Source organism: Rhinichthys klamathensis, unplaced genomic scaffold (assembly GCF_029890125.1).
Source record: "Rhinichthys klamathensis goyatoka isolate OS25496 unplaced genomic scaffold, OSU_Roscu_1.1 h1tg000059l_1, whole genome shotgun sequence".
Classification (NCBI taxonomy): Eukaryota; Metazoa; Chordata; class Actinopteri; order Cypriniformes; family Leuciscidae; genus Rhinichthys; species Rhinichthys klamathensis.
In genome coordinates, this window is record NW_026606604.1 from 8,269,250 (window position 1) to 8,292,992 (window position 23,743).

General features: G+C 41.9%; 1 protein-coding gene across 1 annotated transcript in view; it reads left to right on the top strand.

The window, feature by feature from the left end:
• Positions 1–23,743, top strand: part of cnbd1 (cyclic nucleotide binding domain containing 1) — a 48,683-nt gene that overhangs the window by 16,997 nt on the left and 7,943 nt on the right. Inside the window, exons 5-8 of the mRNA XM_056249246.1 lie at positions 10,035–10,180; positions 12,135–12,226; positions 14,370–14,507; positions 15,524–15,656. Of these exons, the coding sequence (XP_056105221.1) occupies positions 10,035–10,180; positions 12,135–12,226; positions 14,370–14,507; positions 15,524–15,656 (509 nt within the window). The remainder of the gene's footprint in view (positions 1–10,034; positions 10,181–12,134; positions 12,227–14,369; positions 14,508–15,523; positions 15,657–23,743) is intronic.

Here is a 23,743-nt window from a genome sequence, read left to right on the forward strand (position 1 = left end):
CATATTATCTATATATATATATATCTCATGATGGCGAGCAAGCAAGATTTCAAACGTTGTGTGGTTCCCTGCCCTCGTTTCATTACGGGTGGGGACACACATCAGATGTGTGTTGCTTGTTTGGGAGTGGAGCATGCCCAGTCGGTCCTCGAGGGGGCTGACTGTGAGCATTGCATGAGTTTGTCCATGAAAACTCTCCGCTCTCGCCGGGCATTCTTTGAGGAGGATGGTTCGGCTTGTGTTCCCCGAGGTGCGGGTCCCGCTGCTGCCGAAGCACAGCGGCGGCGTGCATCTTGGGGTTCACAGATGGATCTAGTAGCGGGGTTTGAGACGGGTCCATCCCTTTCTCAGCCCTTACCTGCTGGTTCCGGTGTCCCAGCCCAGGAAGGAGCCCGCTCTGCGGTTTCTCCTCCCCAGGTTGAGGCACCAATGTTGCGGCTATCCAGTTCTGAGGAACTGGATGTCGTTGATATGGGGGAATTTGAGTTTTCGCCAGCTCATACCCCTGCTGATGAGGAGCTTATGGAGGTTTTATCTCGTGCTGTTACTAAATTAAATATTGAGTGGCCAGCTGATGATATTGATGTTGAATCAAGAAAGAGTCTTCTAGATGAACGATATTTACCATCTAGATCACGACCTCCTCGTCGGGAACTCCCGTTTTTTCCTGATCTCCACACTGAGGTGTCCAGATCATGGAATAAACCGGCGTCTTTCAGAGTTCATAATCCTCAAACTATAATTACAGTAAAGTTAGAGGTATTGATAATTATGGTTATTTGACGATGCCTCGTGCGGAAGAGACGCTTGCGAGCTATCTCTCCCCCGAGTCAGCGTCATCACTGAAAGCCCCGACGTTACCCACCAAACCATTAAAGAATACATCAGTGCTGGTGGGTAAAGCGTATTCGGCAGCAGGTCAGGCTGCGGCATGCTTACATACAATGTCGATATTACAAGCTTATCAGGCTGACCTGCTGAGGGACATGGATGATTGTGAGGAAGTTAGTGCTGATTCAATTCGAGAATTACGTCGCACAACAGATTTATCTCTCCGGGCCACCAAGGAGACGGCCAAATCTGTGGGCCATTCTATGGCAGCCCTGGTGGCCACGGAGCGTCATTTATGGTTAAATCTTTCTGAAATTAAAGATAAAGATAGATCTGTTCTTCTGGACGCACCGCTTTCTCCTACAAGTCTGTTCGGCGATGCTATAAATTGTGTTGATAGGTTTCAAGAAAATAAAAAACAAGCGGCTGCGTTTCAGAGGTTTCTTCCTCGCCGGTCCAGTGTCCCCGAGGCTGCACGTAATATAAAGGTTGAGCAGCCTCGTCCGTCTACGAGCTCCGCACATAGATTCCAGCAGAAACAGAGCGTCGCTGCTCGGGCTCCTCCACAATCCGGGGTTCCCAAGTGGCGTTCGCAGTCCAGGCCTGTTGGGGGCAGACAGGATCTGAGGACTGTCATCTCCAAGAGAGCCTGGACTAAGAAGAAGTCCTGACGCCGAGTGTGTCAGGCTTCTGAGGGTGGTCCCCTCCAGGGAGGAACGATTCTGAGGAACCGTTTCTCTTTGGCGCCCTCCGGGGGGCGATTCTCCGAGGAGAGTCGCAGCGTTGCCACATCGGTTGTTCCCTGCAAGTTCGCCGTTTCAGGGCGCCGATGTGTCAGCGTCCCCGTGCAATCCTCTGAGGAGGGTTGTAGAACGGTCAGTTCGGTTGTTCCCTGCCGGTTCGCCGCTTCAGGGCGCCGAAATGATTGTTCAATCAAATCCATAGGCCAGTCTCGAGAGAGAGTCAGGGTTTTACAGCCGTTACTTCATTGTTCCGAAAAAGGATGGATGGTTGCGTCCTATTCTAGATCTGTGCCAGTTAAACAGCAGAGTTCAGAAACTCAAGTTCATGATGCTTACACTCAAGCAAATTGTATCACAGATCCAGTCCGAGGACTGGTTTGTCACAATTGACCTGAAAGACGCTTACTTCCATGTTTCTATCCATCCTCATCACAGGAAGTTCCTGAGGTTCGCTTTCGGGGGCGAAGCTTATCAGTATCGGGTTCTACCGTTTGGCCTAGGTTTATCACCCCGCACCTTTACAAAATGCGTGGATGCAGCTCTGGCTCCCTTGAGACTCCAGGGCATTCGCATACTAAATTATATCGACGATTGGTTGATTTTAGCTCAGTCAGAGCAGTTGGCAGTTCGGCATCGAGATGTCGTTCTGTCTCACATAAAGGAGTTGGGGTTGCGGCTCAACATCAAGAAGAGTGTTCTCCTCCCTGCTCAGAGGACCACTTTTTTAGGTGTAATTTGGGATTCGACCACAATGCAGGCTTTTCTATCCCCTGCTCGGATTTCTGCGATTCTCACAGCCGTAAAGAATGTGAAACTAGGCCAGTCACTCACTGTGAAACAGTTTCAGAGACTATTGGGGCTCATGGCAGCAGCGTCCAACGTGATTACTTTTGGCCTGTTGTACATGAGACCCCTGCAGTGGTGGCTCAGGACCAAGGGGTTTTCTCCGAGGGGAAATCCGTTCCGCAAGATCAAGGTCACGCGGCTATGCCTTCGTGCCTTGGTCATGTGGAAGAAACCTTGGTTCCTCGCCCAGGGCCCAGTGCTGGGGGCTTCTTGTCGACACGTCACGCTTTTGACGGATGCTTCCCTCACGGGATGGGGGGCGGTCATGAGTGGCCGCTCGGCGCAAGGTCTGTGGCAGGACCATCAACTGTCATGGCATATAAATCGTTTGGAGATGATGGCTTATTTTCGGGCTCTCAAATATTTCCTGCCAGACCTGAGAGGCCATCATGTGTTGGTTCGTACGGACAACACGTCGGTGGTTTCATACATCAACCATCAGGGGGGTCTGAGGTCACGTCACCTTTGCAAGCAGGCCCATCAGATCCTCCTATGGGCCCAGGGGAAGTTGCTTTCTCTCAGAGCAGTTTACATTCCAGGGCGTCAGAATGTGGGAGCAGATATATTGTCAAGGCAGGGGCTGAGGCCCGGGGAGTGGAGACTTCACCCCGAGGTGGTGGAGCTCCTGTGGGAGAAATTTGGTCGTGCTCAGATAGACCTTTTCGCATCCTCAGATTCAACCCATTGTCCCATGTGGTTCTCTCTCACGCTCCCAGCTCCTCTCGGACTGGATGCGATGGTGCAGGTGTGGTCGAGGCTGCACCTGTATGCATTTCCCCCGATATCATTGCTCCCGGGGGTTCTGGAGAGGGTTCGCCGGGAAGGGGCCCGTCTGCTACTAATAGCCCCTTACTGGCCGACTCGAGTTTGGTTCTCGGACTTGGTGTCTCTTCTGAACGGCTCTCCCATGGAGATTCCAATCAGGAGGGACCTGCTGTCCCAGGTAGAGGGCACGATTTTTCACCCTCGGCTGGAGTTGTGGAAACTGTGGGCCTGGCCTCTGAGGGTGCCAGGCTCATAGAATCCGGTCTCTCGACTGAGGTCGTTGAGACCATTCTCCATTCCAGAGCCCCTTCCACGAGAAGACTGTATGCACTGAAATGGAAATTATTCTCCACCTGGTGTGGTGAGCGTCACTTAGATCCTGTTAACTGCCCTGTTGGTTCAGTTCTCGATTTTCTGCAAGACCGTTTCTCTGCTAGATTATCTCCTTCCACCTTAAAAGTTTATGTTGCGGCTATATCGGCCTACCATACCCCTCTGGGGGGTACTTCTATTGGGAGAGATCCTCTGATTACTCGTTTTCTCCGTGGTACATTGAGGTTGAGACCTGCACTGCACTCTAGAGCACCGGCTTGGGATTTAGCCATTGTACTTGAGGGTCTGGCTCTGGCTCCCTTCGAGCCTATTGAAGAGGTTTCAGAAAAATTCCTCACTTTGAAAGCTTTATTTCTCCTTGCTATTTCATCTATCAAGAGAATTGGAGATTTGCATGCCCTGTCGGTTGCTCCTTCATGTCTGGAATTTGCACCTGGGATGGTGAAAGCATTTCTTTACCCTAGACCGGGTTATATTCCTAAGGTCCCAGTTAATGTTGGGGGCCCAATAGTGCTGCAGGCCTTTTATCCTCCACCTTTTAATACCCCAGATCAGGAACAGCTGAACCTGTTATGTCCAGTTCGGGCATTGGATGCCTACGTTCACAGAGCTGCCCTGTGGCGTAAGTCAGAGCAATTATTTGTATGTTTTGGGTCACTCAGAAGAGGGTGCCCTGCATCTAAACAGGTTATGAGCAAATGGATAGTCGAGGCTATTTCATTAGCTTATCAAGCGGCCTGTCAGCCTTCACCTATGGCTGTACGGGCCCATTCTACTAGGAGTATGGCGGCCTCTACGGCCTTAATTTCGGGGGTTTCCCTTCTTGACATTTGTAATGCGGCAGGATGTTCCTCTCCGCATACATTTGTTAGGTTTTATGACCTTGACCTCTCCACACCTGGGGCTAGGTTGCTTGCTTCTTAGTGTGCGCCTAGCACTTCACACAGAACGGGCATTTGTCACTATGGCGTAGTGGGTATGGGGTTCCCACCGCGTCTCAAACGCAGCTCGAGTTCCCTTGAAAGGGAACGTCTCAGGTTACGTATGTAACCCTGGTTCCCTGATAGGGAACGAGACGCTGCGTTTGCCTGCCATACTTCCTGCATACCCTGATCGACTTGCTTCAGACTTTTCAGAAGCTGGCGCGGTCTGTTTTCAAGGGTGCTTTATAGCTTCCTGGTCTATGACGTCACCTATGACGTATCGGGCTTCCATTGGACTGATTTTACACGTGCTTCATGATGCAATCACGCAGAGCGTTCCCACCGCGTCTCAAACGCAGCGTCTCGTTCCCTATCAGGGAACCAGGGTTACATACGTAACCTGAGACGTTTTCTCAGTTTGTAGAGGAGTTCATCGACATATCTTCGTAATTCTCATTAAAAACAAACTAATTTGGAACCATCTTTTCAGCTCGTTCTGTAGAAACCAGGAAGATCAGAACTTGAATTAATGTCTCTTAATGACCTAAAATGTTTAACTCAGGTGACCTGACATGAACATTGCCTTATTCCCATCCATAGATAGATGATGTTACTGCTAATTGTATCTTTTAACAGGCAGTTCTGCTCTCACTCCAAAAATGACCACAGTATAAAATATGATATCCCATTATCTTAACTGCATAATGTGTTTCTTTTTATCCACATAGTGCTTTGGCAGGAGGATGGGGAATTACAAACTTGGTGCAGAGAGGATGTTTTGTGAACCCTGAAATTAAGACTGCCAAACTGTATGCGAAACGTTCCTGTAAATTGTAAACTCACGCTTGTACATCTCTGCTATTGCTATTAGGACTAAGCTCTGCCATCTGTGTAGTGTTTTACAGCAAATGCATTTGAGTTTATTGATTTGTAGTCTGGAGTGTATCAAAGATGAAAAAAAAAGTAGGTGTATAATGCATTTGAGATGTTTGAAAACTCTTTGGTGAGTCATTTTTTTGTTGTGCAGTACTGTTTGACCTCAAATCAATAAGCTTTTGTAGTAATTTTTGGAAGGTAAACAGACTTTCAGAAATATGTTAGCTCTTGCTTAATGGGTGATTAACAGTTAACATACTTTAGGTAAATTTGGGTGTTTTTTAACTAACACATTTTGATAGTATGCTGATTTCTGCCATTTTTAACAAACAGGATGGAATTAGTTAAACAGATTGATAATATCGTAAAATATTACAGAATTCCTCAAATACATTACTTATATTCAATGATGTTAGTGTTGTGTTACTGTTAGTGCTTCCTGGAGGATGATGTCACTCAGGAATTGACTTTTGTTTACTAAAGGAATGTTACAAAAGGCGGGATGCAAGGTGGGATTGCAAACATAGAAAAACATCTATAAACTGTTTACGAATTAAACCAATATTTCAAGCAAAACATCGAAAAACATTCACTAGAAAAATTATTAAACACCTGTAATATTTCTTTACACACACACACACACACTTCTTTTTCTTAGGTTTTCCATCGAAATCCAATGATGACATCCACGCCTTTAAAGGTGAGATCTTTGATGGCTGAACAGTCCTATCCTGGACCCACAAGCTCTATTGCAGGTGGGGCATATGTATGTGATGGTGGTGGTAACAGTGGCAGTTATAGCTGTATTTCTCCTGGCTCGCTTCTGCTGTTTTCTGGTTGTCCTCTCCATGTCTAACGTATGAGCCCTATCTCTACACAGCTGTCACCAGAGGGTACGGTCAGCAGCAACGTCCTCCAGATCCTCAGGTCTGATCTTACACTTTCTCAAGGCGTTCTTCATCTGATCCTTATAGCGCTTCTTCGGCCCCCAAGCTGAGCATCGACCATGATGTAACTGGCCATATAGTACTCTGCGGGGCAGCCGACACGGGGGCATCCTTATCACTTGCCCCAACCACTGTAGTTGGCGCTGGGTAATCATGGCTTCAATACTTCTGCAGTTGGTCTTTCAAGTATTTCAATGTGAGTCACACGATTACGCCAGGTGATTCCCAGAATGCACTGAAGGCAGCTTATGTGGAAGTGCTCTAAGGACTTGATGTGATGGCTGAAGGTTACCCACGCTTCACAACTATAGAGGAGGGTGGTGACACAGACCGCTTGGTATACGGCGACCTTTGTGGAGGGATGAAGGTTCTTATTATTAAAGACTCTACACCGAAGTCTCCCAAAGGCAGCTGATGCCTTTTTAATTCGGCTCTGGCTTTCATTGTTGATGATCCTCAGAGAGAAAACTCCCCAGATATTTGAAAGATGGCACTACTGACAACTGTTCATCTCCAACAGTGAAGGCAGGAAATGTGGGTGGGACATTGGTACTCCATTGGCAGACCACTTCTGTCTTGGTGGTGTTGCCCCATCTGTACGCCCTCACTGCCACAGCAAGGGCAGTTTGTATGGGCCACAAAAGCACAGTCGTCTGGATACTGCAGCTCCAGGACCTGTTCTCTACAGATTTTTGTGGTTGCGTGTAGTTTCCTAATATTAAAGAGGTTGCCATCTAATCTGAAGTCCACTGCCACACCACTGCTGTTTTCAATCTCGTTTTGGAGAAGCTTGGTGACACACAGGAGGAAGATGTTAAAGAGCACTGGCGCTAGCACACACCCCATGCCTCACCCCTGTGCGTACAAGGAAGGGCTCTGACTCTTGTCTGCCTATGGTCACCCGAGCAGTCATCCCATTATGGAATTGGCGGAGGATGTTAACAAACTTATTGGGTCTGCCAAACCTCAGGAGGACATCCGATAAGAGCTCTCTTTGCACAGAATCGAATGCTTTCGAGAGATCAACAAAGGCCATAAACATGTCCTGATGTTGCTCCCGGCACTTTTCCTGAAGCTGCCGGGCTGTGAAGATCATGTCGATCGTGCTCCTGTTCTTACTAAACTGACACTGTGATTCTGGCAGCATTGACTCAGTGATGTTGTTAATAAGTCTCCGAAGCAGCACCTTGGCTATGACCTTACCACCAACAGAAAGGAGTGATATGCCCCTACTATTTCCGCAGACGGCCTTGTCACCCTTGTTCTTATAGATGACTACAATGTTTACATCTCTCCATTGCTGTGGGATGTTCTCATCAGTGATGGTGATGTACTGGTAGAGGGTGTGCATACACATGTACCCTCCCTCCTTCAGTAGCTCAGCAGGGATGTTATCAGCACCAGGGGACTTGTTGTTCTTAAGGGAACGGACATATGATAGAACCTCCTGGAAGTTTGGTGGTAGACTGAGATTGTGGATGGGAGGAAGTTCAGGCAATTCGTCCAGGATGGTGGGGTCTGCATCACAGTCTTGATTAAGCAGGGTGACAAAATGGTCAGCCCACCTCAATAGGATACTATTCTGGTCCTTCAGAAGTGTTTGACCATCAGCTGTTTTCAGCGAAGTGACGCAGCGATTTGTTGGACCGTAGATGGTTTTGACAGCATTATAAAAATTATGCATGTCATTTTTATCGGCAAAGGATTGGATTTCATGTGCCTTTTCAGTCCACCACTCATTCTGTATGGCCCGTATTTCCTTTTGCACTTTCCTCCTCGCTGCCTGCCAATGCTAGTCTTAATGGATGAAGGGTTGTCTAAAGTTGCCCGGTGTGCTTTTCGCATATCCTTAGGCAGGTTGTGGATGGTGTCTGAGTTATCGTCAAACCAGTCTTGGTGGTTCTTGCTCTTATAGCCGATGGATTTGGCTCCTGCATCGTAGAGCACAGAGTTAATATAGTTCCACTGCTGTTCCATGGTGTTTTCTGAGCTCAGACAAGTTTCCGACTCCCTAAGTTTCGTACATCGAAACTCACTTTTTGCTCCCATGTTTCCCAAGCGGTTACAATTTAGCCTCTTTGTTGGGCTTTTGCAGCCGCAAAGGGGAACACACTTTCAGATTGAGCTTGGCCACAATCATACTATGGTCGGTCCAGCACTCTGCACCTCACAATGATGAAATCAATCATGTGCCAATGTTTAGAGCGAGGGTGTAAACACACACGCATACACACACATATACACTTAGATAGTTAAATATTTTGTACAATATTTCAAGATTTCAGAAAGTGCAATATTTCAGAAAGTGCAATAACAGGAATTTTTTCTTGTTATTGGCAGGGAAAGGCTGGTGGATGTCAATCATACTTTAGAGATGGAATATTCCAATACAAGGCCGAAGCCGGCTCTGAGACTGACACTGATTTACTGAACACACAAGCACACGCAAGCGCTCATAAAGGATTGATTGGTGGATTTGACCTTCATCCAGCATAAGCAAACTCGTGCGCGCACAGTCTATCGGCATTGTGATAACTCACTCATGCTGGCAGCTGTGTGGTCTTGATGGCTAAACTCCTCCCCGGCTATATTGCGCTTGAGATTTTATCTCTTCGATGCTCATGGAACTAGACACCACGCTAAAACCATCATCATCACACTCTAAGACACTAGTTTTCCCTTAAGAATTAGCTTTAAACATAATAACATGATGCAGAGGGTTTTCTTAATAGCAAGTGTTCAGGTTTCATTATCTGAGTCGGTGCCTGTAGGACAGAAAGGGTGTACAAGATTAAGGAGTTTTTTGTTTGGGTTGCAGGGGTTTGTCTAGGACACACTTACTTTTAATGCAGATGAGACTAGATTTTGAGTCGGTTTATCTTTTAAAGAATGTCTTTAATGGACACTGAATGTGTGATTTAATAGCTGCAGTTCGCTAAATCGTTGTTCTTTTGGTCATTAGTAGCTGTTGCTAGTAGTCTGCAGTGCTCAAGTGTGTCGAGATGAATCAGTTGAGCATAATGACTAGACAGTGAAGCTCATATAACTAGTCAGCTATTATGGTCAACTAACTAGTCAACTAGTTAGAGTGTATAGTTTCATTTATATTCATTTAGTTTTTATATTTTTACTACTAGACAGTTCATAACATATAACAAAACATAACATCATATCATGTATCGTATCTCGTATACATGATACCACATGTCATAACCCAGCTCAGAGGTTAAGACAAAAAAGTGCGATGCAAGAATTTAATCAAAAGATAACCAATTTATTTACCAAACAAAACCACAATTAAACACAAAATGCTGGCAAAAACATAAAGGAAAAAACACGCAGGAGAGAGAACCCCTCTCTCTCTCTCTCAATAGGAAGGCAGGAAACTTTTATCAGGAAGAAAGACTCCAAACACAGGTGTCCTCCATCCACCCTCAGGATTGCAGGCCCACCCCACTGAAACACAAAGATAGCAAAGACAGGTATGCAGGCCGTCACATATTGTGTGACGTGACGTGATGTGACGTGACGTAACAACATGACATAATTACTTCTGTGCCAGAGAAATGTTGCCCTGATTGCAAAAATAAGTTATCAAATAAATCGAATAGAAAGTTTCAAAAAGGTAGTTTGTCTGTGGCTTAATTGCTTTAAAAAATGAGTAATAGTTTTAGAGTAGCTTCCCCAACACTGGTGTGAACGCCCATTGAATAGAGTTTGGTGTTTATTCTCCTGAAAAATGAATTTGTTATTCTTTGTGTGTTTTGCAGCCCCAGTGAGAGATCCCAGTCAGAGCATCATGTCATTTATAAACTACTGAAGGGAATCCACAGTCTGACCTCGCAGCTGGGCTCGCAGGAGCTGAAACAGATTAGTACCGTCACCACCGTTGAGACCTGGGACCGCGGACAGATCAGTGAGATACAGTATACACACACACACACCAGACACACACACACACGCACACACACAGTCACACTCACACTCTTAAAGTGCATACACTCTGAAAGCGATGGTGGTACTCAAAATGAACATTCATCATCATTTACTCACCAACATATTGTTAATTCAAATTACTTTATTTACAAAATAAAGATTTGTAAGAATTTTTTAAGGAATATCCTGGCCATTATTTTCAAGTATAATAGAAGGACAAAAGAGCACCAAAAAGTTATCACAAAAGGGGTTAATTTGATTGCACTATATTCAGAGTTTTCTGAACTCATACAATAGCTTTGTCTGAAAAACCATTTAAAATTTAAGTAGTTATTGCTTAGTATGTATTTTAAAATAATAACCCATAAGACTTGGTATAACACATGAACAAATGCTTTAAGAGTGTAGAATATCACATGGCTGTTTGACAGGGATTGACTTATTCTCATCTGGAGATGATTTAATCTATCATTTTCATCCACCATTTGTGCTTTTGTACAATGGCAGATGGGAAATTTACCACACTCATTTTATAAATGAATTGTGCATCTTTAGAAGTTTTCCTTTTTCTAGCTCAGCAGGTTTTTTAGATTAAGAACAGTTTATCCATGATATATATAGGCTTCATAAACAGTATTACCACACTGGCTTCTTCGGATGCAGAGCCTTGCAAAACATTTGGCTTTGAAATCACTCTCCAAAGAAGATTCTCTCTTTCAAAACTGTTAGTTTTATATATTATATATCAGTGGTCTCATGCAACATGATCTATCAAGACAAATCGAACACATCTTTCATCGACATCATCTTTCAGTCTTGCCTTTGAATATTGTCAAGTGTTTGGATGCGTTTCTAAAACGTTGAGAGCCCAGCCCCGCGTGCTTGATTTTCTATCGATGTGTCCATTCGTCTGCTAACCTGTGCTCAATAACAGCCACATGTTCTTTCAGGGCCACTAAGCAAAAACATAAAGAAAAGACAATTTGACGCAAGTATGAATTCGTGCCTCCATTCTGATAGTTACCATTTTGCAAACGTCTGGTGTTTTGGAGATGGAGATTTCTTTATTGATTCGTCTGGAGTGGTGGTAATGGCTGTGGCGTGTTGAATGTCACAGATGGAGGGGGGAAGGGGTTCGTTATGGATGCAAGTTTTAGCTGCAGATGATTACAGAGCATAAACACTGTGATTTGCTGTTGATAGCCGTCTGCGCCAGGCTGAAAAGTTTGCGTGTGAGGAGTGAGAGATGTCTGTTTTTCTTAGTGTATATTGAGGGTTTGCTTTCAGAGAGCAGGTTTTCATCTAATTCAGATCTTTGTGTAAAGGTGTAAATTTATTTGTCTTAAAATATAGATAGACGATTGAAAGGATATGAAAACTGCTCATTCCATAGTGTCTGTATATATATTCCTCAAAAGAATTTTGTGTTTTTATAGTTTGCACAGAGATGATAATGTATCGTTTTCAAAAGTTTGCGTTTTCAGGCCCACAAAACGCCATTGTCTTATAAATGATCGGCCAAGACGCATAAAAAGTTTTCTCTTTTAGTTGAAAACTGTGGCGTATAAATGGCCCCTAAATTTGAAATTCACTGCAACAGCAACAGAGAGAATTGCTCATTTAAATGCAGTTGTTTGGGTTTATTTCACAAAGTTGAATGACTTTTAGACTTTTAGAACCCATCAGCCAGCATCCATTTTTACATTTACCGTTCTGAATCATTGTAGTTTGTGGAATCTTATTCTACATGTACATTATTTCTGCACATAACAGATACAGTGATAAGATTCAGTCAGCCTCTTGCCCACCTGAATAATGGCGTAAAGTGTTTCGACCCAAAACAGCTGAACCGTAACTGTTGAGTGGAGAGTTTTCAAATTGAGTATGTTGTCTTCTTCCCTATTTATCTCTCCCTTCTTTCTTTCTGATTACAGTTTTCGGACATAATGGATTTTTCCTCATTCTGAAGGGCTCAGTGAAACCGTTCAGGCATGAAACCATTAAAGAGGATCAGGCAGCCTCTACGGTAGAAAATTACACTACTTGGCTATCAGTTGTTAAGTTTAAACTGGCCCTTTACCTAACCTTAAAAACATTACCATGCCTACCTTGGCAATTGTTGCTGACTACCATATTCTCTGACATTCTTTTGCTTTTTTTCTAATTACAGCCGTGGCCAAAAGTATTGGCAGTGACATCAATTTTGTGTTTTGCGAAGTTTGCTGCTTCCGTATTCGTAGATTATTTTTCACGTTTGTAGTGTATACTGGAAAACAATGATAAGGATTTCATAGGTTGATATGCTTTTATTGGCAAAAACATTCAAGATATGCAAAAAGTCAATATTTACAGTGTTGACCCTTCTTCATAACCTCTACAATTTGCTCTGGAATACTGGATATCAGATTCTGGGCAAAATCCTGACTGATGGCGATCCATTCTTCCCCTAATTAGTTCTTAGAGTTGGTCATAATTTGTGGACTTCTGGTTGTCCACTCGCCTTTTGAGGATTGTCCACAGGTTTGGTCCACAAAATATCTGATTAAGATCTGGGGATTTGCCTGGCCACAGATCCAAAATATCAATGTAATGATCTCTGAGCTACTTCATTATCACTCTTGCCTTGTGACATGGTGTTCCATCATGCTGGAAAATGCACGGATCATCACCAAATTGATCCTGAATAGATCTGAGAAGTCGCTCTTGCAGGACGTTTTGATACCATTCTTTATTCCTGGCAGAGGGCAGAATTGTGAGAGAGCCCACTGACTTGGATTAAAAGCAACCCCACACATGGATGGTCTCAGGATGCTTCACCGTTGGCACGACACAGGACTAATAGCGTCCACCTTTTCTCCTCTGGACAATCGATTTTTCAAATGTCCCAAAAAGTTGGAAGGGGGCTTCATCAGAGAAAACAACTTTGTACCAGTCTTCTGCAGTCCAATCCTTGTACTTCCTGCTGAATTTCAGTCTGTCCTTGATTTTCTTGGAGAGAAGTGGCTTCATTGCTGCCCTTCTTGACACCGGGCTGTTGTCCTAAAATCTTGGCCTCACTGTGTGTGCAGATGCACTCACACACACCTGGTTGTGACACGATTCCTTAGCCGACTCCTCAGGAGACAGTCCTGATGCTTGCTGGACACTCTGGGATGTCCTGAAGCCTCCTTCACTGCAGTTGAACCTCTCTCCTTGAAGTTCTTGATTATCCGGCAAATGGTTCTTTCAGGTGCAATATTCTTTGCTGCAATTTCCTAGCGTGTAAGATGCAAAGTGATTATGGCTGAACATCTTTCTTTGGAAGTAACCATTGCTAACAAGAGCACAATGATTGGAAGCACGTCTTCTCTCCTTTTATAGCAGTCGGTCTGCTCTTATAATCCAATCACTTTCCTCATCATCCAATCATGATATGATTTGGGTTGGAAAATTGGGATTTTTTGTGGCCAATGAAGCTTTTTGCTATTTTTAAAATGCATCTGATCACTCTGCAGAATAATCTAGAAACAATGTGAATCAACACCACAACAACCGAAGCAGAAAACTTTGCGAAACACAAAATTGATGTCACTACCAGTACTTTTGGCCACGGCTGTACAGTTAAGGTCTGTTCACACCAAGAATAAAAACTATAATGATAACTATATTAACATCCACACCAACGGATGAAAACTTTGTTTAGCGTGCTGCAGTTATGATTTTACAGTGCACACTTTCAAATTGGATGAATTTTGATTGGCTGTCAATGTTATTATCATTCATCAGCTGGACAAAAAACATCCCTTTACTGGAAAAGTGTGATTCCTTTGGATTGACTTGGTAAATTAATATAATTTCAGTTAACGTTAATTTCTAACATAGTGGTCACAGTTGTTCGCAATTGGCCTACCTTAATTAAGAATATTGTGGAATAGTTATGTGTACAGTAGTTAAGTGCGTAATTCAACAATTTCTTTAAAGAAAACTAGCAGAAATCATTCATTGTAATGTGGCAGTTTGTTCCATCCCACAGAAGAATATAAATATTGCATCCAGTAGTGAAGCTTGTCGAATCTAGAAACAGTATCTAAATTGGTGCAGGGTCAATTAAGTAAATAATGTCCCTGAGTTCTGTCCTCTTGAACAATATTTTGTAAAGCTTTTCATACAGTGTACTGGATTTGTTCTAGATTGCAGCGGGAGGTTCTTTTGGATCCTGTGAACCTGTAAATGCTATAGATGGAGATGCCAACATCCAGTGTGTCCTGACACTCGAGACCTGCGAGATTCTCAAAATATCTCGCTCTGGATACGAGAAAGTAAAAAAGGTGCTGCAGCGGGATACCTCATATAACACAAAAGACTAATGTCCTTTGATAACTATAAGCTAGGGATGTACTGATATTTTACATTAGCTATGTGTTTTTGATATGTTATTGCTGAGAAATAAAGATTACATTTCACATTATTGTTTTGTAAAAAATGTAAAAAATATTATGTAAAAATAGGGCAAATGGGCATGCACAATTAAATATCCAATTACAGGTATTATCCAATACCAGTAAATTAAAAAAATCTCTAATACCGGCCAATAACCGATATGGGACAGATATATTGTACATCCCTAGCTACTGTATGTTTTCTAAAATTGTACCATCAATGGCCCTGTTTACACCTGGTATTAAGATGCGTTTCGGTCGATCGGATCACAAGTGGACGACGCTGAATACAGGTGAAAAACAGGGTCTAAAACGTTTTGACTTGTCCACTTTTGACCACTTCCAGAGGTGGTCAAAAACGCATTCGACCAAAAAATTGCTTTCGTAGTGTAAACGTTCATGTGGTCGAATGTGTTCGAAAGCCACAAAAGACACCCTACTCTTCGTCTACTCTAGCCAGACGGGATTTAAACTTTGTCGGATGAAGGCCCAGTTTGGTTTGAAGTCGAAAAACGTACCAAGCACACAATGTTCTCTCACCATTCCTGATTTCTAGCACACACTCACAGTGTTCGGCGTGGTCCTGCGGCTGTCAGAGCAGAAACGAACGCTTCTGCTCTCCGTATTTTTTCTCGTCGTCTCCGGTCACGTTCATATGTGAATTGCGTGAGCTTACTTCGTGCATTAGATCAGCAGATCTGAAAAAGCCCATACATTAACCTGCCCATAGACACTTACCTCTGAGAAATCGCAACAGTGGTTGAAAGTGGACAAAAAAGACGGATTTAAACACCAGGTGTAAATGGGTCTCCCTCATCTACTTGTGATTCGAAGCGAACGACCAAAATCTTAATACCAGGTGTAAACAGCTTTAATGAGACAATGTACTCTATTGTTATTTGTAGGACATCCTGGCACAGGACCATCATGTTAAAATGTCTTTGATCCAGGGTTGCCAGCTGTACCTTCACTGGCCAAAGCTCTCCATCAACCACCTGGTCGACAGCATTCAGCTAAAAACATTCCCTGCTAATCAAGGTAAGTGGGTGTCTTGATTGAATATGTTCTGACACAATGAATCACAGCAGCCTCTAACACGCTTTAGTTTAGTTTTGTTCTGTTGACTGATGCTTAGCACCTGGATGGCATAATGGTTTTCCTCACTTAGTACGATACTTAACATGTTTGCCCCTAAATAAATGTGTTTATGGATGGAGGGCACTCGAATATGATTAGAGAAAAATACAAGCTGCTACCATTACCCCACACAGCTGACTTTAATTACCAGGACGGCTGCTTTTACACTTCATTTGGGAAATATCGAAACCCAGATATTCATTTAGGTGCATATGTTTATGTGTGTGTCATTGCAGGAGTGCCTCAAATTGTGTTTGCATGTCTGATTTCACTCAACTTGAGCTGTAGTACACATGAAAAGACTTTGTATGCAGTCTCTCGTATATGCACGAGAATGAATCTGAATTGAACACAAAATCTGGTAGGCTGTTCAATCTCAGTTCCTGTCCTGGAGCTGACAAGCAGGCATATGGTGTGCTGTGGTTGCATTGAGATATTGGGCGGAGATCAGCTATCATGGCTGAAATCTTTATTTAGTTGCTGTAATCTCCTCTTCTGTGGCTGCATCCCATTATTCCTATCCTCCCTCCAATTATACGTCTTCATTTGGATCTTCCTTTTTAATGAAAGGCTTCAGCTTTTAAGTACAAAGTAAATCTGTTTTCTTTCAAGACACTTCTAAGTGAGATCATTCCACGCTAGACCACATCTTTGAATGGGCTTTTGTGCAAAACGTGCGAACACTTAAACACAAAAATCATGGTTCATAGATTAGTTCATACTCTAGTATCTAACTCGTGTGTGTGTGTGACCCCTAAAATATCTAATACAATAATATTTATGTATTTATAATGTAGTGCAATATAATAAAGAACAGGGCACACCGCAGGCCAGATTTGAACCTAGTGGTCTTAGAAATGTGAAATTATTACATTTCAACAACTAAGAACAAATGACTTGCATAACTATTAGTTAGAGAACCAATGTGACTGCGCCGGGGTTTTGTTCTTTGCAGAATGAAACCTGGTTGTATGTGTATGTATCAGCGCTCACAGTTTATCGGACTCGGGTGAGGGTTGGGCTATCATATCATGGCTGTTCTTTATCAGACGGAGAGAGAGACCTATGGAACGAGACGTGATTAGAGAGGAAGACAGGTGTGTGGGAGAGGAGATTGATTGGCTCTTATCTGAGTGTGCAGCCGACAGCTGATGGATGTGCGAGAGCCCTGATCATTTCAGATGGCAGAGGGGTGGCTATTCTTGAACCAACTTCATCAAGAAATGCTGTATTTCATCCAACAGGCATCATCAACATTGTCGCTTGGCATAAAACAAGTTTTTTTGTGAATAAATACACTAGGCATGTCAATTGCTTACAGATCAAACTGAATTAAGTACATGCTGATTAAAATAAAATAGTGATCATAAGTAACGGCTCGCCAGTATTTGCCAAATGAAGATAATTCATACGTTGTGGCAGATTAATGATTAATTGTACAGACATTTTTGGCCGTTGCTTAAAGCGTTGTTCTTTATTGTCTCAAGTTAGAGTTAAAAAAGTTTTTTTTTAAAGCATGAGACTCTACTCCTAATCGGTTCCCGCTCTGATGGGTTGGAAATTTCTAATTAGGAAGGTGTGGTTTCATCTTTTTTTTTTAAAGTAACACCAGGTTACTTTTGCTCTCGGGGTGGGGTCCCCCTACAGTTGGGAAACAGTATTGTCCTCTAGACCTCTACTACTGTCGTAAACTCTGTCATCCTACATGCACGTGCAATTGTTGACAACCATGATAGCCCTGAACACTGTAGGAGGAGGTCACATGCAGGTGTTCTGCTTGCGTCGCGTGTGAAATGTCTTCATCCCAGGTACAGTGGCATATATTTCAGCATGTCATATGAATATAATTTCATGGGTTTTATTTTTTTTCTAACGACAAATGATCGCGATGATCACGTTTACAAGCCAGCGTCATTATAGTAGCCTATTGGTTACCGTTTTACTGAATCTATATGATACTTCAATGCAATGTTTGAGTGGTTGATGATAACCATATATCGTCAATATTATAATATCAAGCTACCATAAATGAATCTGCAAATTTTACAAATCGATTTGCATTATAGCTTGAGGCAAGACAAATAAACAAATATCACAGACATGTTAGGTATCCTAAAATATGATTTTGTACATCTTATATATTTACTTGCAAGAATGTAGCCCCTACCAAACTTGTGCACGCCGTTTAGACACAGGCTTTCATTTGATTTTATTTTTTTTTGCCAAGTCCGCATCGGTCGGGCACCCCTCTTCCTCCTTCAGCTCACGCCAGCAAGAAAACGCTGGCTCAATGTTGATCCTCGTTCTGCCTTTAACGCAATCACTTTCTCTTTTTCTCTTTTTGCTTTGCTCCGATAAAACCTTTGCTTTCTTGTTTTTCTGTGCTACTTCGGCCATGACTATAACATTTGGCTCGCACGTCCGATTTTAAGGAAGTGGGGGTGGTGGTGGAAGTGACGTATATGCCGTAAAGCAGTTGAATTTTGTAGTTCTCTTTGTTCGCCGGTTACTACCCGAAACCCGAAGTTTAAAAGTACGATTAAAAACACTACAGACCCCGTCAGGCTATGGCAGACGTGTCATTCAACCTATTGTAAGTCGATGTACCATCACAAGAGACTTGGAAATATATTATGAAGGTTGAAAAGTAACCTAGTGCTGCTTTAAACACTTTTATTATTATTATTATATTTTATATTAGTTTGATATAATAGTATTATTAATATTATAAAAATTTTCATGTTATTTAACAAAATAGTTTTAATATATTTATTTATTAGTAATTAACCATACTAAATTGTGCTAAATTTGATATTTGATATTTGTGTGGTGTGAGGAAACTCTTTAAAACATTTTGCTGTCATGTTTAGTTTATTTTACAGATCAAGGTATGCTTTTATGCTTTTTCAGAAATTAGTATTACCTTTTATATACTGAGTGATATAGCTGTTTGTGAATGTAAAAGGTCTGCAAACTAAGTTTCAAAGATCAAAGTGCATGATAAATGGAGTTATTGTCTCACGAAAGAAAGAACAGATTCTGAACTGCATGAAACGAGTTGTAGTTATTCCTGTTTTTCTTCCTGGTTGAACCTACGTAGGTTTGTTACAAATTTGCATAATCCCAACCTATGGTCATCATTGGAAAGGAAAAGGAGAGGTTTAGAGAGACTTAATCTTTAACGAACCGTTTCAGACACTGAAAAAAGAGGTGATGCTGCAATGTACTGTATAATTTGAAAAATATAGTAAAAAATAAAGTTTTTTTACCTTGCTTGGATGCACGTAAACCTATTGCAGGAGACCTCCAAAACAGAGTTAGGATCCTTTAAAATCATAATAGGGGAACTTTAAAGCTCAGGTGAGGCTCTAGAGTGTCTCATGTGTTTTTGTGTGTGTGTTTGGACGTGATGGCGTGGTGTGTCGTCATTCTCTTTTACACTTTCATTGCACACTGTTCAGCACCTTGGATAGCAGCACAACACGTGAACACGGCTAACAGGTGTGGGAATGACTATAGTTCACACGTGAACATGATGGACACAGCGTCCCAGTTCGGGGAGCATGCAGAGCAGGAAACCCCTAATCGGTTTTCCCTTTGGATGACTCCTTGCGGACCAAACTTGACCGCCTAACAACCCATGACCACCCTGCCTCACCAAAGCCACTGTCCTCATTTGAACTTCCTCCTGACTGTGATGTATAACCTAACAGCCTTGATCCAGAGGCCACTGCACTTCCCTGTTCAGCTGTCTGACTCTTAACTTAAGGTCAGCTAAACCACAAACACTCTCCTTTCCTTACAGCCTTCTTAGTGGGACCCAACTGCACTTATTTCTGTACTTGTTTCTGTAGTAAATATATCTTGTTTTAAAGATATTCAGAAGAAAATAGCGTAAATCATTTGTTGTGGTATTGGGGGCCAATGTATGTATTTTTTTGTGTGTGGAGAGATTGTTAAAAGTGATCCAGAGAGTGGAACAGTTACTGGGCATGATACGCACAGTGTGGACTGATGTTTATTGATGCATCTCCACACTAACATAGTTGTGTCATCTGATTTTTGCCCACTGTAAGAATGGTCTCATGTCTTTTTCTCCCTTCTTCCCCAGTTTTTTGTTTTTAAATTCTGCCCTTAAACAAACATGTCATTGAAGATCAGAAGTGAAATCAGTTCATCAGTCTTGCTACTCAAGACGTCTCAGTTTGCCTCTCTAGAGACATGAGCTGTGAACTGTAATATCTTCTGTTCTACAGCAGGATAATGTCAAACAAAAGCCTGTTGTCTCCATCGTTGGACTGCGTCACCCTGCGTCCACAGCTCTCCTGTTCTCATTGACTCTGGCCTAGACTGCAACCCCTAGGCTATGAATCCAGTCAGGTCGAGGTTTTTCTAGCCATCTTTGCATCATGTTCCATGGCTGGACTTGCAGTCCAAATATCCAGTCCAGCATGACTGTTGTTGATTATCTGAGCAGAAGTTTACTGATCTGTTGCTGTTTGGCCCACCCAGTCAGAGAATATTCAATGATGGCGTCAATGTTCATTCTAACATTTAACCACCCAATTATTATTTTTTCTTTAAAAGAGATCTTCTACCATTGACTTCTGCTTTTATGTCGATCAGTTAACAGTTTTATCACTTCCAATTCCAAGTTACATGCTATAAGAACACTACCATTCAAAGGTTTGGGGTCAATAAGATTTTTTTTAATGTTTTTGAAAGAATCGCTTATTCTCACCATAGGCGTAGGTTTGGTCTCAGCTTTGGTGGGGACATCCCATCCCATCCCATCCCCTAGCCAGTGAGTGCAAGCACAAAAAGTAGTCCCGGCCCGCGCGTGTAGCCTGCCTGTCAGATACCCCGCTGCCAATCAAATTACGGCGTATCTTGTACTGTCGTCGTCCTGGCCGTTGGAATCGATCCAAATAGCAGCGCAAATATCAAAATAGCAGTTCAAAGGAGCTTGCTAAATATTGGTGGGGACAAATTTGTCATCTCAAAATATTGATTGGGACTAGTACCTAGCGTCCCCCCCTAAACCTACGCCCTTGATTCTCACCAAGGCTGCATTTATTTGATCAAGTAAAAACAGTAATATTGTGAAATAATATTACAATTCAAAATAACTGTTTTATATGTGAATACATTTTAAAATGTAATTTATTCTTGTGTTGCAAAGCTGAATTTTCAGCATCATTACTCCAGTCTTCAGTGTCACATGATCCTTCAGAAATCATTGCAATGCTGATTTGCTGCTCAAGAAACATTTATTATTATTATCCGTATTATTGAAATTATTTTCAGGATTATTTGATGAACAGGAAATTCAAAAGAACAGAACATTTATTTAAAATATATATATTTTGTCACTTTTGATCAATTTTATGCATCCTTGCTAAATAAAATTATTAGTTTTTTAATAAAAAAAAATCTTAATGAATTTCGAATGGTTGGTTATACATCACAACCATGTTAGGTTATACATCACAACATTTTCTGTTTTTGTTCTTATAACATTGGAATTACTTTATATTAATTTTTTTTAAAGAAATCCATAGTACTGTTTTGTTGATACATATATGATACATGGTAAACTGTCAAAGTTTAAGGGCATATGGGCCATAATTACCCTTTGCCACTCCTGTCAATGATGGTGAATTGAGAAAATTTACCACCATGAATATTTCTTACAGGTCACGAAACTGTATTTTCCATAATTTTTTATTAAAGGCGACCTATAATTCAAAATTGAATTTACCTTGGTATAGTCAAATAACAAGAGTTCAGTGCATAAACATGACATAGAGTGAATCTCAAACTGGACTGTTTTCGCGTTCTCATTTAATTCACGTTTATGAAAAACACCCCTGAAAAACGGTCGGTTCTCCACACAATACCGACTGTGACGCAATAGTCGGGATCATTAATATGTACGCCTCCAAATATTTGCATATGCCAGCCCAGCCCTCAATGCCAGGCGGAACTGCGCAGCCGAAGCATGGCAGTGCTCAGTGTGGATGTACACATGAACACAAAAGTATTTTTTAGTTCCTTCATCTGAGCCTCTGAAGAAACAATGGGTTAATTTTATTTTCTCTGGAAATTTCCAAACATTTCACCGACTGTTTCCTCAACTTGGGCCAATACAGAGCTGGCCTCGGATCGAGCTACCAAGCAACACTTTCTGATGTGTAATTGTTCAAGTTCAGACAGGTAATCTTTCTCTCAAAATCGTTCAATATTGTTTATGCATCAGTAAGTCAAGCCAGTGACTAAAATATCAGCTTCACATCGTTTCTTTTAGTAGGATGAAAATAATCGTATTTAAATTGTGAACAAATTATATACAGAAAGCGATCAAAGAACAATCTTTCCACACAGCGCGAGTTTATCTGGACACTTGCCAAACTCGTTATGAAATCAATGACGCACGTTACTGCACAACGAAGCTCTTACTGTATTTACATCATCGTGTTTGCATTGGTGAAAGCTGAGAGAGTGCAGAAACTGCTTTGCAATGATAAGATCTTCATGCTCGCGATCAACACACTGTCATCTGCTCAATGCTCATCACGGCAACATTTTATGTGATGGGAATAGATCTAAATACTTTAAAAACATCTCACGATTCGTTAATCTCGATAGCTGTTATAGTAAAAACGGGAGAGAGTTTCACATGTAATGCGTAGCTATTTCATATGCAAGCATGTCAGCCAATCACAGCAGTGGCCGCGGTTACACTGAATCAGAGCCATAGAGAGAAAGAGTTGCGACACGCTTTAATGTCGCCGCGACGGCTGTCACGTGGTTCATGTAAGCCCCAATAGTTCCAAAACACACGCGGGCTGTCATGTTCTTCTATGGACAGACAGCAGCGATTGCATTATTAAATGGTAAATATAAAATAAAACACACACCCAAGTACTTTTTAAGCTGTTATTGCGTTTTGTTAATGTCAGTTTTGCATTTGGAGAGGCAGGGTGACAACTTAGATAAGTTTATAGGCTATATTTTTGGAGGGAAAAGCTTAGTGTTCATGTTCGCATGGGTAGTAGCACTGGCTTAACGGCTCTAACTTAACTTTTCCATGTCATTCATCTGATGATGGACGTCTCATGATATTTTAGCACAACTGGCTGGGCTGTATTAGGCTATTGATTCCCGTGATCTTGCTTATAAATTCCGCTTCGTGATCACGCAAAGAGGTCTGCAGTCCGTTCAGAACTCCAACCAACATAAAATATAAATAATTACGCTGTGCATGTACAAATGAATGATTTAGGAGGGAAATAGACTGCTCCCATAACGTAGAAAGCAACGACTATATACAGCAATGTTCGGTAAATATTCAACCGAAAAATATTCTTCATAAAATTAAACCGGAGAGATGGTTAATGAGTGAATTAACTATGTTCCTAAATACATATAAGCACATGCATAGCCCTAACCCATTTAAATAAATGAATTGTGTGTATGTATATAATATTATATATATATATATATATATATATAAAATATTATTAAAAATATTATATATTATATACAGGTTACCAGTTAGCTAACGTTAGTGAAGTGTTGGTCACGTAAGCTATAGCTGCAATTAACCTATTATCTTCCAATAAACATTTACTAAAACTGGCTACATAAAATATAACTACAGACTAGATTCACGAGAGGTCGGCTAATGTGTGTAAAAGTAAAAGAATACAGTAATTTCATTAATTTACCAGCGAACGTACTTCTGAAGCACTGAAAATGAATGGGGTTCAATGGAGAAATTATCAGTGTTTGGAACTATTGGCCGCTCCACGACACGCGTTACTTCCGCATTTCAAAGTTCCTATGGCGGTCTATGGGAGTGTCACAACTCTTTCTCTCTATGGCTCTGCACTGAATCCCACAGCAGACACGCCCCTTCAAACAGAGCGTTCAAATCAGAGGCTAAAAGCAGGCTAGGAAAAATGCCATTTATTTCTAAATTATGA